A 16,211-nucleotide genomic window follows, 5' to 3' on the forward strand; every position below is an offset into this window, starting at 1 on the left:
TGTCCAGCCCCACCATGATAATGTCCCTCGTTGGGGGGGTAATATGTCCCTCTAGGCTTTCTCTTTCTTGGTTTCATTTTTTTTTTTTTTTTTTTTTTGTATTTTTGAGACAGGGTCTCCCTGCAGCCCTAGCTGGCCTAGAACTCACTATGTAGACCAGATTGATCTTGAACTCACAGAAATTCTCCTGCCTCTGCCTCCTGAGTACTGGGATTAAAGGCTTGTGCCACCAGGTCCAGCACTTGGGAGTAGTTTTGTTTCCCTGTCATATAGATGCTGATGGATCAGTTTTGTCATTTCTAGGATCTAAGGTAAATGCAAAAGAGTGATTTAGCGTGGCGGGGGGGCGGGCGAGAGGGCATGTGTCACTGACTGGTGCCCCCTTCACCTTCCTGGTTTAGTCTTAAATGCCTCTAAAATCTATACAGAGCTAAGAGTTGAAAAAAGTCTGAATGTATCTGCCTTCTCTTCACAAATGTTTTAAATTTGTTGTGGGAATCCTCTTATTCCTTGTTAAATAAAAAGCCTTCCTACCCTAATCTATAACAAACAAGGGACTTGTAGTTTTAGCTGTTTGTCCTATAGAAATATGTCCCATATTAGCATTTAATGGTTGTAATCCTAGCACACGGGAGACTGAAGCAGGAGGACTGCTTGAAGGTATAGGTTAGTCTAAGCTACCTAGTGAGTTTCAGGCAGATGAATTAGTCTGAGGTGAAAAGAAAAAAGATAAAAGAAAATAAAGAACGTCAGAGTCCGGGACGTCGGTTGCTAAGCCTCTAAGCTTGCATGGGAAAATGGCAAGCACCTCGCTCTAGGTGCACACCTGCAGCAAGAGTCGGCTGGGAAGGGCGCCCCTGCTCCGCAGCGCCCCACTCTGGAAGCCCCTGTCTGCAGCAGCCGGAACGTTTTTGCGTGGCCCCAGCGCGCTGCGGAGGACTTCTGGCTGCGCTCATTGATCCTGACGTCACTTCTGGTGGGGCGGTGTCTCCTCTGGCTGGGTGAGTCGCCGGGCGGAGGCCTGCGCCGCGGTGTAGGCTGAACTTGTGCAGGACTGACGCGGAGTGCCCCGGCTGGTCTCTGGGGGACGAGGGAGGGACGGACGCATGCAGGGAGAGGGGCAGCTTCCGCTTGCTGAGCGGAGCTACTGGTTGGGGAGAGCGCGAGGTTGGGGACGATAGTTCGGGGCCCCAGCTTTCCATCTGCCTCCGGCTGTGGGATGGAGCGAGTTGCACTGCTGAAAAACAGGGACTGTCCGCACCCTTGTCAGGCGCCTCGTGCTAGGCAGGGTAAGGTGTGAGGTACAGCCTCGCCGATCGCGGTGCTTGCCGCAGGTAGCATCCTGTGTTCTTTTGACAGGAAGCACAGCTATGGCTCACGTTTAGCTTTTCGGGGACCGGGTGTTAGATTCCAGGAAGTGGATTAGTGTATCTGAAGTTTGGGGGCGCCTAACACTTCCCATTTCAACTTAACAATTTCCCATTGCAAACATTTTTAATTAAGATGCCCTGTATCTATTGACCCCAAAGTTTTACAGTTTCAGTCTGGTGAGGTGGAGGGCACCTTTAAATCCCAGCACTGGGGAGGCAGAATTAGGCTGATCTTTGAGGCCAGCCTAGTCTACATAGCGAGTTGCGGGTCAGTTGGGGCTAACCTGTCTCAACATATACCCACAGAAAACAAAAACAACCAAGAGCAACAACAACAAAAAATCAGGCCAAAAGTTTTTCAGTTTATACCCATTGGCACTATTTTGTCTCTTAATTTCAGAGAACGATTACTAACAAGCAAACATAGCAGTGTAAGGCCGAGCCTGGTGGCTCAAGCCTTGAATCCCAACACTCAGGAGGCAGAGGCAGGCGGATCTCAGGTCAAGACCAGCCTTGTCTAGTAGTGAGTTCCACGCCAGCTGGGACTACGGACTACACACTGAGACCCTGTCTCAAAATCAAAACAAAACAAAATGGAGTATAAATATTGATGTGATGGATGGGAGGAACCACATTTTAAAGAATTTAGTTATAAGACGGTGTGGTGGCATATGCCTTTGATCCCAGCACTCTGGAGGTAGAGACAGGTGGATCTCTTAAGTTCCAGGCCAGCTTGGTCTATATAGTGAGTTCAAGTCAGCTGGGGCTACTGGGAGACCCTTGAAAAAGATTAAAAAAAAAATTTTTTTTTAGTTTTAAGAAGCACATGATCCCTCCTCCCTCTCTGTGTTTTGACTGTTTTGCTGTGTTCCATGCTCGCCTGGAACTTGACATTTTCTTGCCTCAGCCTCCATTAGTGCTATACAACTATGCCACATCATGAGCAGAATTTTCATTTTTAATGTTTGCAGTAACTGCAGAAGAGGGAGTATCAAAATGCTCAGTTTAGTCACTTTACTACACTCAAAGGATACCATGATACTGTATTGAAATAGCTCATGTGTTAAAATCATTGTCACTTGTAGTTCTTCAAGATATTGAGGCTAATTATCAGATTTTCGGAGACAAATGAGTCTCGTCTGGAGATAGTGTGAGGCTTTTTAATTCACTGGGAAATGTACAGAATTTTAATTAATAACACATCTTTGTAGCGAACCGAAAAAGCAGAGGTGCCCCTTAGAAAAGTAGTCTCCAACTCTCAAACCTTTAATTCCAGAAGTCCATTTATAGGTTATATTCTTTTTTTTTTTTTCTTTTTGGTTTTTTTGAGTCAGGGTCTCCCTGTAGCCCCAGCTGTTCTGGAACTCAATATGTAGACCAGACCAGGCTGGCCTTGAACTCACAGAGATTCGCCTGCCTCTGCCTCCCGAGTGCTGGGACTAAAGGCATGTACCACCATGCCCGGTTGTATTTTCCTTTTTTTGGGTGAATGTGCATGTATAGTGCATGTGTGTGTACACACGTGTATGGAGGCCAAAAATTGAGTCTCATGTCTTCTTTTCCTCTCTACCCTGTATTTTGAGGTAGGGTTTCTTAGTCTGGGGCAATTGATTGTCTAGACTGGCTGGCCACCAAGCTCTCTTCCCTATCCTTCTGCCACCACCTTCCGGGGCTGGGATTACAGGCATACTTGAAGCCATACATGGCTTATTTATTTATTTCTTTGTGGGTGCTGGGGATAGGTACTCAGGTCTTCATGTCCGGAACCACCTCCTCTTCCTTTTTTGAGAAAGGGTCTCATGTATCCCATACTGGCCTTGAACTAGAGGATGACCTTGACCATTTTTTATTAGATAAAAAATTATTTGTATAAGTGTTGCCTGCATGGTATGTGCACCATGTGCATGCCTGGTACCCTCAGAGGCCGGAAGAAGGTGTCAGATCCCTGGAATTAGAAAGTTGTTAGTAGCCATGTGGATGATAGGAATAGAACCTGGGTCCTCTGCAAGAGCAGCAAGTTCTCTTTAACTGCTGAGCCATCTCTTCATCCTTTGAGCTTAATTTTTTGAGAGAGAGTTTACACTGCATATCCCTGGCTGTTCTGGAACTTGCTATGTAGACCAGGCTGGCCTTGAACTCATAGAGACCTGTCTCTGCCTCCTGAGTACTGGAATCAAAGGTGTACTGACCACTACACCAGGCCCTTACCTTGAACTTTGATCCTTCTGTCTCCACTTGAGTGCTGGGATTCCAGGACTGTGCCACCACGCCCAGTTTATAAGCAAGCACTCTAAAACTGAGCTACATTCCTAGCTACCCCCCCTTTTTTTTCCTACAGAACAATATTATAAAAGGAGGATAAAGTATTGGTTATGGTCCTCAAAAAAAAAAAAAAGAGAAAAAGTCAGCTTGTCCTTGCCAATGTCAGAGGTTATGCTATTGTCCTTAGTGTCTTGGCATGTGACAGTCCTTTGACCCTCATTTATGGGAGAAGGAACTGAGCATGTGCTAGGAAGACCTCCACTCTAATCCTGATTTTATCTCCCCCGTTTTTTTCCTTTTTGAAATGGAGTCTGATTCTAGCTTGGGCTGGCCTGGAACTCACTATGTAGCACAGACTGGACTCAGAATTACTGCTAATCTCTAGCCTCAGCCTTCTGGGTGCTGGGGTTATAGTTATGAACTACTATCCCCCAGCAATTTTTGTCCTTAATTATTAAAAAAATAATATAAAAGATTTTAAAAAGCAAAAAAAACCAAAACAAAACCAATTTTAATTCTATGGTGCAAATGAAATTATTTGTAATACTTATTGAATGACTGAATTTTTCCTTTGTCTTTTCCTTTTATAGTTGAGGTCATACTGCATTTGTAATTTTGTGTCCTTTTCAGTCATAAGCCATAGCATTTACCCATGTATAGATGATTAATTTTTAAAAACTTTCGATCAGGGGCTGGAGAGATGGCTCAGTGGTTAAGAACGCTGGTTGTTCTTGCAGAAGACCCAGGTTTGAATCCCAGCACCCACATGGCCGCTAACAAGTGTCCATAACTCCAGTTCCAGGGGATCCATCAGCCCCTTCTGTCCTCTGCAGGCACTGCACGACACAGGTGCACTTACTTACATGCAGGCAATACACGCATACACATAAAACAAAAATAATAAAATAGTTGAAAAAAATCTTAAAAAAACAACAACTTTCGATTAGCAGGGTGTGGTGGTGCACACCTTTAATCCCAACACTTGGGAGGCAGACATAGGTGGATCTGTGTGAGAGCCAGACCAGCCTGCTATACTAGCAAGTTCCAGTCTATGGGGGACTCTGTCTCAACCCCCCCCAAGCCCAAACGCAAGCCTGTACCAAAACAAAAAAACCTTGTGATCCGGAGAAACTTCAAACCGGGAAAGTGCAGTGAATGGTCGTGTGTCACTCAGCTGTAGTGACTGTGGGTTGTGGTTAATCACATACTCATTTCTCAGAATACTATGATCTTATCCAGTGACACGCCCATAAAACAGTTTTGTTTTCTTACAAATTATAAAAAGATGCCTATTTCTGTTGGTGCCAGGTTTGTCCATAAATGTATCATTTATTGGAAATAGGAAAAAGTTGCAAGAGAATTTTGTATTTTCACAGAACAATTATTGAATAAATTACAAGAATAAAATAACCTGACATTGCCAGGCGAGGTGGCACATGCCTTTAATCCCAGCACTTGGGATGCAGAGGCAGGCAGATCTCTGTGAGTTGGAGGCCAGCCTGGTCTCCATTAGTGAATCCAGGCCAGCTGCTGCTACAGGGAGACCTTGTTTCAAAAAGACCAAAAAAAACCAAAAAAAAAACAAACAAACAAACAAAAAACCCCAGCAACCTGACATTCTGTGTCTTTAATCTTTTTATGTTTGTCTTTAACTCTGAAGTAATTGGATACATTTTGTAACAGCCAGCTTTAGAAAATTTGTAAACTAATGCTTTTTACAGATTGCTGAACTATATACTACGTTTACAAAAATGGATGAAGAACCTGAAAGAACCAAGCGGTGGGAGGGCGGCTATGAGAGGACATGGTAAGTAGGGTGAAACCTGTAGGCTTTTCTCTCTCTTTTACTTCAGTTTTGTTAAAGTGTATATAATTTATATCTGTTATAATGTACAATCCAGTGATTTGTCCTTAGAAAACTTACTAAATTGTACAGCTATTGCCATAAACTACTTTTTAATAACTCCAATGAATCCTTCACACTCATTTCCTTCCCACTGCCTGTAGACAACCATTAATTGTTTCCATTGCTATAGATTTACCTTTCTTGGGCATTTTGTAGAAATGTAATCATATGATATGTGTGACCTTATTCTATACAGCATTCTTTCCATGTATTATTTCAAGGTTCATCCATGTTGTGGTATATATATTAGCAAGTATGTCCTTTCTTTTTAATTGCTGGGTGGTATTCCATTATACTGCTGTATTACATTTTTGCTTATTTATTCAGCAATCAATGGACATTTAGTTTGTTTCCAATTTTTGGTCAATGTGAATAGTGCTTCATCTGTGAACGTACATGTACAAATCTTTGTACATATGTTTTTATTTTTATTGGGTTAATATTTTTAGCCTAGCTTTTCAAACAGATAATTATTTCTTATAGGGAAATTCTTAAAGAAGATGAAACTGGCTCACTTAAAGCTACCATAGAAGATATTCTTTTCAAGGCAAAGAGGAAAAGGTATGAAACTTCCTAGGTATGTTACAAAAGGAAAATACATTCCTTTAGGCCTTTCTGGCCTGCTGTAACCAACATTAGTACTCCATTTTATCTGGTTTAGTGAGGTCTGCCCAACAGGAAAATGGTCTTCAGAGACTATTCACATTGCCTGTGGTAATATGTTCCAAAAGCTAATAATTTACTTCACTAAAAAAATCCAGAATAATTCTTAAGTTTTACTGAGGTTTTTTGCTAGTGTGTGGTATTTCATTAAAGTGTTTATATAATTTTAACAGAGTATTTGAGCACCATGGACAAGTTCGGCTTGGAATGGTATGTTGTTATTTTTCTTTTACTTGTTTAGAATTAGTTTGGATCAGAGAAATATTCCAGCTTGACAAAATAAACAGTAGTAAAACAACAGCATTTAAAAGAATATATTTAAAATGTATTCATAGGCTATTGAATACTAAATACTATTTTTTCGTAGTCAAAGTATCCTTGGACGTTTTCTCTCTTGTTTTGGTAGATGCGCCACCTTTATGTGGTAGTAGATGGATCGAGAACAATGGAGGACCAAGACTTGAAGCCCAATAGACTGACATGTACTTTAAAGGTATGGTAAACCATATAAATTTATGCTGAATGTCAAGTTTTAGTCCTTTTCATCACCCATTCCCCTCATTCCTCTCTCCCTTTTTTGTTTTCTTTTAAAAATATTTTATTACTTTTATGTGTATGAGTGTATTACCTGCATGTATGTAAGAGCACCTGTGTCCTGCAATGTGGTTGTCAGAAGAGGGCACTGAATTCCCCTGGAACTGGAGTTATTGACAGTTGTTCGCCACCATGTGGGTGCTGAGAATCAAACCTGGATCCTCTGCCACTGTTCTTTTTTTTTGGTCTTTTTTGAGACAGGGTTTCCCTATAGCCCCAGCTGTCTGGAACTCACTATGTGGACCAGGCTGGCCTTGATCTCATAGAGATCCTTCTGCCTTCTCAGATTAAAGACTTACACCACCATGCCCAGCTATATTGTTCTTAAGTCCAAATGGACCCATCTTTTGTTGGTTTTGATTTCAAGGTCAGATCTTGCTGTGTTGCCACAGCTGACCTTGAATTCCTTGCTTCAAGAGACCCTCCTGCTTTGGCCTCCTGAGTGTCTGGGACAGCTTGGCCCCACTGTATCTGACATAGATTTATTCTTTTTTTTTTTTTTGAGACAAGGTCTCCCTGTAGCCCCAGCTGGCCTGGAACTTGCTATGTGGACCAGACTGGCCTCGAACTCACAGAGCTCTGCCTTTGCCTCCCAGGTGCTAGGATCAAAGGTGTGTGCTACCACACTTGGCTTGAGCTCCATCTTACCTTACAGATTTTTAAAATAATTTAAAGATATTTTGTTTTATTTTATTTTTATTTTATGTGTGTGAGTGTATTTCTGAATATAAGGGTACCCATGTCATGCAAGGAGGAGTACCCTTATACCCATGGAGGACAGAAGAGGGCATCAGATCCCTGGAGTTATGGGCAGTTGTTAGCTGTCTTGTGGGTACTGGGATTCAAACCTGGGTCCTCAGCAAGAGCAACCAGTTCTCTTAACCCCTGAGTCATCTTTCTAGCTTCTCAAGTACAGAGTTTTACTATTTAATATTTTTATAAGAAGACATTTTGAAACTCTAAGTTTAAAATTCATGAAAAGCACACCTATAATATTAGCACTCGAGGCAGAGGTTGTTGGAGGATTACTAAAAGTTCAAAGACATCCTGGTCTACTGAGTGAGTTTGAGGTTAGCTAGGGATGCTTTGTGAGACCCTGTCTCAACAGACTCCATTCTCCCCCTCAGAAAGGTCTACTGAGTGAGTTTGAGGTTAGCCAGGGATGCTTTGTGAGACCCTGTCTCAACAGACTCCATTCTCCCCCTCAGAAAATCATGAGGTTATATATATATTTTACCCTTATGTAATATTTTTAAAATTTCTTTAAACAGTTGTTGGAATACTTCGTAGAAGAATATTTTGATCAAAATCCTATCAGTCAGGTATGTAGATAAGTGAAGAATTCAGAATTAGATTCCTATTTTGCTACTAAATATATTTTTTTTAAAATGGGGCCTGGATTCTATGAATTATTAAGTGAACCAGATTATATACCTATTTCTGATATATGTAGTAATGAAAAACAAAGTAACTCTAAATGTTTGACATGTACAGTGTTTTAACAGTGTATAGTCAACTTGTAGCTAAATTTGTCAAAAACGTTAATGTTTTTGACATTAGTGTTCCATAAATTTTAATCAAGAGGAAAGAATTTGTTATATTAAAATAATTATTTTTGTTTTTATTTTGAGATTGGAATAATTGTAACTAAGAGTAAAAGAGCTGAAAAACTGACTGAACTCTCAGGTATGCATAAAATTACCTTTATAGGACTCAAAGACTTTGTTTTAATTACATACTCCTATAACCTTGTTCATATGACTGCCTGATAGGTAAAGTGAAGCCTCCTCTGTGCTTTTTAGGTGAAAACAACTAAATGTCTCTCCATTAAACTCTTGGGACCTAGGATTAACTGTTTCTAATTGAGTTCTTCACAGTGTGGAACATATTGCACTGGAAGTAAATGTGTTTTATTTATTTATTTTTATTTTATATGTATGAATGTATTGCTTGCACATGTGTTATCGCACCTGTGTCATGCCCTTGGGGGACAGAAGAGGGCATTGGATCCCCTGGAACTGGAGTTACAGTTGTTAGCTGCCATATGGATACTGGGATTCGAACCTGGGTCTTTGTAAGAACAGCCAGTGCTCTTAACTGCTGAGCCATCTTTCCAGCCCATGTGCTTATTTTATTTTAAAGATTTATTTATTTTTACTTTAAGTGTATGAATGTTTTGCCTACATGTATGTAAGTGCACCATGTGTCACTTTGCCTGTGGAGGTCAAAATCCATGGAACCATAGACAATTGTGAGTAGTTACCAGTAGGTGCTGGGAACTGAACCTCAGTTCACTGTAGGAGCAGCAAGTGCTCAAGTGTTCTTAACTGCTGAGCCATCACTCCTGTACTGTAAATGTGTTTATATAAGTTTACTCTCTTATCATGAAAATATTAAGATAAGCTTATTATATTTATTCATAAAATCCACTTAATTTTTAAATTTAAAAATGTCTAATTTGGAAAGCAAAAAGTATAAAACTTGCATTGGAGTTTTTGTTAATCAGTTTTTCTACTTATATAACTTCCTGAATTTTAATCTCAAAAATATTAGTGGCAGTTTCTGTTTCTTTTGCCTTTGAGGTATGTGTATATGTGTGTGTGTGTATATATATATATATTAACCTGGGTCTGGAGAAATGGTTCAGTGCTAGTGTTTTCCAGTATGAAGTGAGCCTATCAAACACTTCTGATGAAAATGTAACTTGATAAATATGGAAATTGAAGGCATTCTGTTAATATAGACATGTAAATTTTGGAAGAACATGCATTTCCATATTTATATGTAGTATTTTACTAAAAGTAGGTTACTCCATTTTGCTCTAGGAAACCCAAGGAAACATATAACATCTTTGAAGAAAGCCATAGATATGACCTGCCATGGAGAACCTTCTCTCTATAACTCCTTAAGCATGGCTATGCAGACCCTGAAGTTAGTATTTTGCTTTTCTGTTTATTGTATTTTAAATTTTTAAGATTTTAATTATGTGTATGTGTGTGCTTATCTGTATATGAGTATGTGCACCTTAGTGCAGGTTCCAGTGGGACCCAGAAAAGGGCATTGAATCCCCTGGAGCTGGAATTATAGGCAGTTATGAGCTGCCTGATGTGGGTGCTAGGAACTGAACTCTGATCCTTCTGCATGAGCAGTACATGCTCTTAACCACCAAGCAATCTTCAGCCCCAGTATTTAATTTATTTAAACAAATATTCATTTATTTATTTAGGTTCTTTTTGAGGCAGGGTCTCCCTGTAGCCCCAACTGGCCTGAAACTTGCTATGTAGATATAACTGCCTCTGCCTCCTGTACACTGGGATTAAAGGCATGTATCACCTGTCTGACTTAATTTATTTTTGAAGCAAGGTCTTAAGTAGCCCATGCTGGCCTCCAACTTGCTGAGTAAGTGAGGATGACCTTACACTCCTGATCCTTCTACTTTTATCTCCCAAATGCTGAGATTACAGGCATGTACCACCACCACAACCACCAGTTTTCGGTATTATTTATAGTTGTTTTAGAAATGTTTTCAGTGAGTTACATTGAAATAATTTGTTAACATGGGTCTCCATGAAACTGGTTATATTAAAATACTTATGTAGGAAAAATTCATAATGTCATGTATGATGTTTAGTTTCATGTTGCTTAATTATTTTTGTTTTATATTTTAGCAGTTAAAGTATATACTTAAAAGGCTTAGAAAAATGCACCAAAAAATCTCAAAATCTCAGCAATACACAAGGAATGTTATTATGGAAAAAATAGTTAATTGAAAATAGGTTGAATGACTAGGCATGGTATTGCATGCTGGAATCCTAGCACTTCAGAATAAAGCAGGAGGTTCACCAGTTTGGGGCCAACCTGGGCTGTATATAAGACTGGTGAGAGAGAGAGAGAGAAAGGGGGGAGGGGGGGGTGTGTGAGTGAGGGGAGAGGGGGAAGGGGGAGGGGGGGGGGGTGGGGTGTGGGGGTGGCTGGAGATAGAGAGGGGGAGAGGGGAGGATTACATTAAAAATTTAGTATGGAGTAATAATTGAGAGTTGGCTGTAACTTAATGACATTTACTACCTTCGTAGTTTAAATGTGCATTATTCTTTTTGGATAAAGTTTTAGTTAGCCTAATTTGTTTGACCTAATAGGAGTACATTTTTTACCTTTCTTTAGACACATGCCTGGACATACAAGTAGAGAAGTCCTAATCATCTTTAGCAGCCTTACAACTTGTGATCCATCTAATATTTATGAGCTAATCAAGGTAGGACCGAAACTGAAGCTAAAATGATAAAGAGAATTCTGTAGTAAATTTATCATTATTTTCAGAACACTATTTTTCTAAAAATACCATTCATAATATTTTTCCTTTTCCCCTGGAACCTTTCATCTTGGCTCTTATGAAGACTCTAAAGGCAGCTAAAATTCGAGTGTCTGTTATTGGATTGTCTGCAGAAGTTCGGGTTTGCACTGTACTTGCTCGTGAAACTGGTGGTATATATCTTCTGTCTTCAATAATTATTTAAATTGCTGTGTAGTTTATTAAGTTAGGATGTTTTAAACCATTAAACCTAAAACATTTCATAGCTATAGTCCAAAATGTAGACAGTAATCTTAAACATACTGATTTTATGGCTTGGAGAGATAGCTCAGGGATTAAGATCACTGCTCTCGAAGAGGACCTGGGTTCTGTTCCTAGCACCCACATGGCAGCTAACAACTGTTGAAACAGTTCCTTCCTCTGATTAGGGCAAGGACTTTCCAGTAGGTCAGAGTTTAGAGTGACTTTTATAGCTTATTATAACTTTTGAAAAGTTAGTAATTTGGGGGCTGGAGAGATGGCTCAGCAGTTAAAAGCACTGGCTGCTCTTGGAGAAGACCTTGGTTCGAATCCCAGCACCTACATGGTAGCTAACACTGTCCATAACTATAGTTCCAGGGGATCCAACACCCTCTTCTGTCCTCTGTGGGCATTGCATGGCATGGGTGCACTTACATACATGCAGGTAATACACTCATACACATAAAATTAAAAAATAATAAATAAAATATTAAAGTTAGTAATTTCACTATATTGTAATACTTGGTAAAGATTGTATAACTTGGCTTTCATTTAGTTGTAACTACTATTCCTAGAGAAGTTAATTTAGGGATACTATTTAGAGTATTTTTTTTTATATATGTATTTTAAAATTTATTATTTTTTTTTATGTGTATGTGTGTATTGCCTGCATGTAGCTAACTGCACCCATGTTGTGCAATGCCCTCAGAGGACAGAAGAGGCCTTTGGATCCCCTGGATCTGGAGTTACAGACAGTTGTTAGCTGCCATGTGGGTGCTGGGATTTGAACCCGGGTCTTCTGCAAGAACAACCAGTATTCTTAACTGCTGAGCCATCTCTCCAGCCCCTATTTAAAGTATTTTTAAATGATAATTCAGTTAAAATAGCTATGAATGAAAATATGTATTTTTGTGTGTTTATAGAATTGCATAGAAGTTCTTATGTCTATAACTGTTATGTTTTGCTTTTGCTTGTTAGGCACATACCATGTTATTTTAGATGAAACCCATTACAAAGAGCTGTTAACACATCATGTTAGCCCTCCTCCTGCCAGCTCAAGCTCTGAGTGTTCTCTCATTCGTATGGGTATGTGTTTCTTTGTTTTAAATTGGCAGCTTTGGGTCACACTATACAGCCTGTTTTCATTTGTACAAATTATCCTTTAATATTTAAGAATTTCTTTTTTAAAAAACTTAAATGCTTTATAATTAGAAAAAATACCCATGTTGTAGCATTTTTAGAAAATAAAGAGAAGGAAAAGTCAAATTAAAGCTACTCATTGCAGTCATCCAAGAAGACTTTATTCTTAAGCTAGAAAGCTACAAAGATATTTTATTTAACGAAAAATACTGTGGTACGCCAGGCATGGTGGTGCACGCCTTTAATCCCAGCACTCAGTAGGCAGAGGCAGGTTGTTGATTTCTGAGAGTTCAAGACCAACCTGGTCTATATATCGAGTTCCACGCCAGCTACAGAGAGACTCTGTCTCAAAAAGACCAAAAAAAAAAAATAATAATAATAAAATAAAATAAAAAAGATACTGTAGTAAGAAATTTTTTTTTGATATATAAGTAACAAATCCTCTTTACTGTATACCCAAAGATATGTAATACAAACTACAAAGAAAATTTCAGAGAAGTGTATCAGATTACTCAAAATGATTATTTTTTTCAGGGAATAGAAAATGATTGGTTATAAAAATGATCATTAAAAAATTTTTTTTAAATATTTTTATTTTATGTATATGAGTGTATTGCCTGCATGTATGTGAGTGCACCTGTGTCCTGCAGTGCCATGGAGGTCAGAAGAGGGCTTTGGATTCCCTTGGAACTGGAGTTAAGGATGGTTCGTAGCCTCCGTGTGGGTGTTAGGAATCAAACCCGGGTCCTCTGCAGGAGCACTCAGTGCTCTTAACCACTGAGCCATCTTTCCAGCCTGACATTTAAAATTTTTGTTTTCCTTTATTTTCTAAAAAATTTATAATGGAACACATACTACATATTTTTTAAAAAAAGGTATAACTTTTTACATTTAAACGGAGTCTTCTTGCTTAATTTGCTTTTTGAAAATGCCAATGAAAAAAAAAAAAGAAGAAAAAAATGCCAATGAAATGAATACTTTCCTGCCTTTTGTTTGGCCATTTGTATTACTGGTCAGTTTCTCTTTTCCTTTTTTTACTTTTCTTTTTGAGATAGGATCTCCCCCTAGCCCCAACTGGCCTGGAACTCTCTACAGCAGATTAGGCTAGTCTTGATCTTGGAGGGATTCATCTTCCTCTACCTCCCAAGGGCTGGGACTAATGGTATCCATTGCTATGACCAGCCAGCTTTTCTTTCCTATTTCTTTTTGTGTGTGTGACTGTAAAATAGTATAGTATATACCTAACTATGTGTTGGGAAGATTGAGTTAATATAGGTGAAGCATTTAAAATAATGTTTGAGCCTGGTGTACATGTGATGCACTGTTACATACATACAAGCAAAACGTGCATAAAATAAAAATAAAAAAATAGTTTTTAAGAATTTTATACAACGTATTTTGATCATATTTACCACCAGCTCATCCTTTACCCATTTAAAAAATTTAAACAGAAATACATACCTAGATAAAGTGTAAGTTTGATCATGTAATGTATGTTTATTTGTACTAGAGACTATATGAAACTTGTAAACATTTTCTTTTTAAAAGCAGTATAATTAAAATATAGATAGGAATTTCAGAGTCTGAGGTGATGTGTAAAGAGAGATCATTCCCCTGTCCTCACTTTTTCTTTTTTTGTCTTTTTGAGACAGGGTCTCCCTGCAGCCCCAGCTGTCCTGGAACTCACTATGTAGACCAGACTGGCCTTAAACTCACAGAGATCCACCTGCCTCTGCCTCCCAAGTGCTGGGATTAAAGGTGTGCGCCACCACGCCCGGCTCTCACTTTTTCTTATACCTCAGAATTATAGTTTCATCTTGCTATAATAGGCATGTATCTACCTAAGAGGCAGGAAAGAGCTTTTGTACAAGTTGGTTGACTTTCTGGTAGAAACATTTTTAGATTCCTAGTCAGTTCTAAAATTCTGCTCTTTGTCTATAAAAGAAATTAATACTTTTTTTTTCTTTTTTCTAAATTTGTGAAGGATTTCCTCAGCACACCATTGCTTCTTTGTCTGATCAGGATGCAAAACCTTCCTTCAGCATGGCGTAAGTAAAAAGCAATTGTCAGTGATAGTATATTAGCATTTAAAATTCCTGTAAGTTTTTTTTTTTTCAGTCTTTTATTTGAGACAGGGTCTCTCTGTAGCTTCCGCTGGCCTGGATTCGCTATGGAGACCAGGCTGGCCTCGAACTCACAGAGATCCGCCTGCTTCTGCCTCCCAAGTGCTGGGATTAAAGGCATGTGCCATCATGCCTGGCAAATTCCTGTAAGTTTAAAATTGAATAAATGGTCTTGAAATATAGTGATTTTTGTAAAAGATTAATTTATGTAGGTATAAAAAGGGATGACTGTCTTACTGTTATATGTCTGTGTTGTGACCTTTAGGATATATTACTAGGTAAAATGGCAAGGTAGGGAGAAGTGCATAGTATGTTACCACTTATCTAAAATGAAGTTGGGAAGGTTGGGATATAGCTCAATAGTAGCACACTTGCCTAAACTGAAGGTGGGGATAGGTGTACTGGCTTACACCTCTAATTCCAGCACTCAGGACACTAAGGCAGGAAAACTGTTGTGAGTTCAAGGCCACCGTGGACTATGGAGTGAGATCCATAGAAATCAGAGAAAGCTAAAAATAAATACATAAGTAAAAATGTGGATGTATGAGTAGATATTTTACTTGTCTATGCTAATAATAATGATAGTAGAATAATGAAAATAGAAAGTGAAAAACTAAAAAAATTTTTTTACTTTGGTGTGTGTTTGAGGAAAGGCTAGACTAGGCAGTTTAGTGAGACTGTCTCAGAATGGAAATGAAAGAGGGCTGGGAATGAGAAAAGAGCTGTGGTAAAATGCTTGCTTGTTCTGCAGAAGGCCCAGATTTGATTCTCAGTATCACAAAAGACATATTTGATAGAGTTCACAATGATGGAACCAAATTAGGTTAGTGGCTGATCTAGACCAGACAAAGATGATTAAAACAGATTTTGAATAGATAATAAATTTCTAAGTTACTTTAATATGTTCCAGAGCAAAATTCCAAATATTTATGGAGAAAAAAAATCTTATCACTCCAAACAGCAAAATTTACTATATCTGGCAGCATTCAAAATGATCAGGCAGCCAGCTGTGCTGGTGTATACCTGTCACTCCAGCATCAGGAAGCTGAGGCTGGAGGATCATGGCAAATTTGGGACTGGCCTGGGCTATATAGAGACACTGGGGAGAGAGTGGGAGAGGGAGGGATGGAGGGAGGAGAGAAGGAGAAGATACCTATATTCAGAGATAGAAATAGAGTGAGAAACTAGAACCCATAAGAAGAAAAATTATAAGTTGGAAATAGCCAGAACAAACACAGTTGCTACAATTAGTAGATGACAGTGTTAAAACAGCAATTGTAAATATACTCTATGAGTTCAAGAAAGTGGAGAACTTGAGAATGTGTAAAAGGAAAGACATCAAACTTCAGAAATGAAGAATATAATGTCAAGATGAAAAAGTCATTTGATGGGATTAACAGATTAGTCACTAAAGGAGAAAGAATGAATTCAAAGACAAACACTTTAGAAATAAAAGTGAAGACAGAAAATAAAATAGCATTAATGAACAAGACATGCATATTTTCAAATAAAATGTTAGATTTAAAACTAGAATCCATGGTTTAAGATTGAGTTCCATTTACTCTTTTTGTGTCATCTTTTATTTTTTTAATATTATTTATTTA

At 38.7% G+C, this 16,211-nt stretch overlaps 1 protein-coding gene across 7 annotated transcripts in view; it reads left to right on the top strand.

Moving 5' to 3' along the window:
- Positions 1–976: 976 nt before the first annotated feature.
- Gtf2h2c (GTF2H2 family member C) overlaps positions 977–16,211 on the top strand; it is a 29,462-nt gene continuing 14,227 nt past the window's right edge. For 2 of the 7 annotated variants that reach the window (XM_029566315.1, XM_017799591.2), the window contains exons 1-12: positions 1,087–1,289; positions 5,354–5,439; positions 6,022–6,099; positions 6,375–6,411; positions 6,608–6,694; positions 8,067–8,117; positions 8,427–8,481; positions 9,621–9,726; positions 10,957–11,047; positions 11,190–11,277; positions 12,323–12,430; positions 14,469–14,532. In XM_029566315.1, the coding sequence (XP_029422175.1) occupies positions 5,384–5,439; positions 6,022–6,099; positions 6,375–6,411; positions 6,608–6,694; positions 8,067–8,117; positions 8,427–8,481; positions 9,621–9,726; positions 10,957–11,047; positions 11,190–11,277; positions 12,323–12,430; positions 14,469–14,532 (821 nt within the window). In that variant the 5' untranslated portion in view covers positions 1,087–1,289; positions 5,354–5,383. The other 5 variants (XM_029566317.1, XM_029566316.1, XM_008838854.3 and 2 more) reach the window with 4 other exon arrangements.

This window comes from Nannospalax galili, unplaced genomic scaffold, assembly GCF_000622305.1.
Source record: "Nannospalax galili isolate Female #2095 unplaced genomic scaffold, S.galili_v1.0 scaffold518, whole genome shotgun sequence".
Taxonomy (NCBI): Eukaryota; Metazoa; Chordata; class Mammalia; order Rodentia; family Spalacidae; genus Nannospalax; species Nannospalax galili.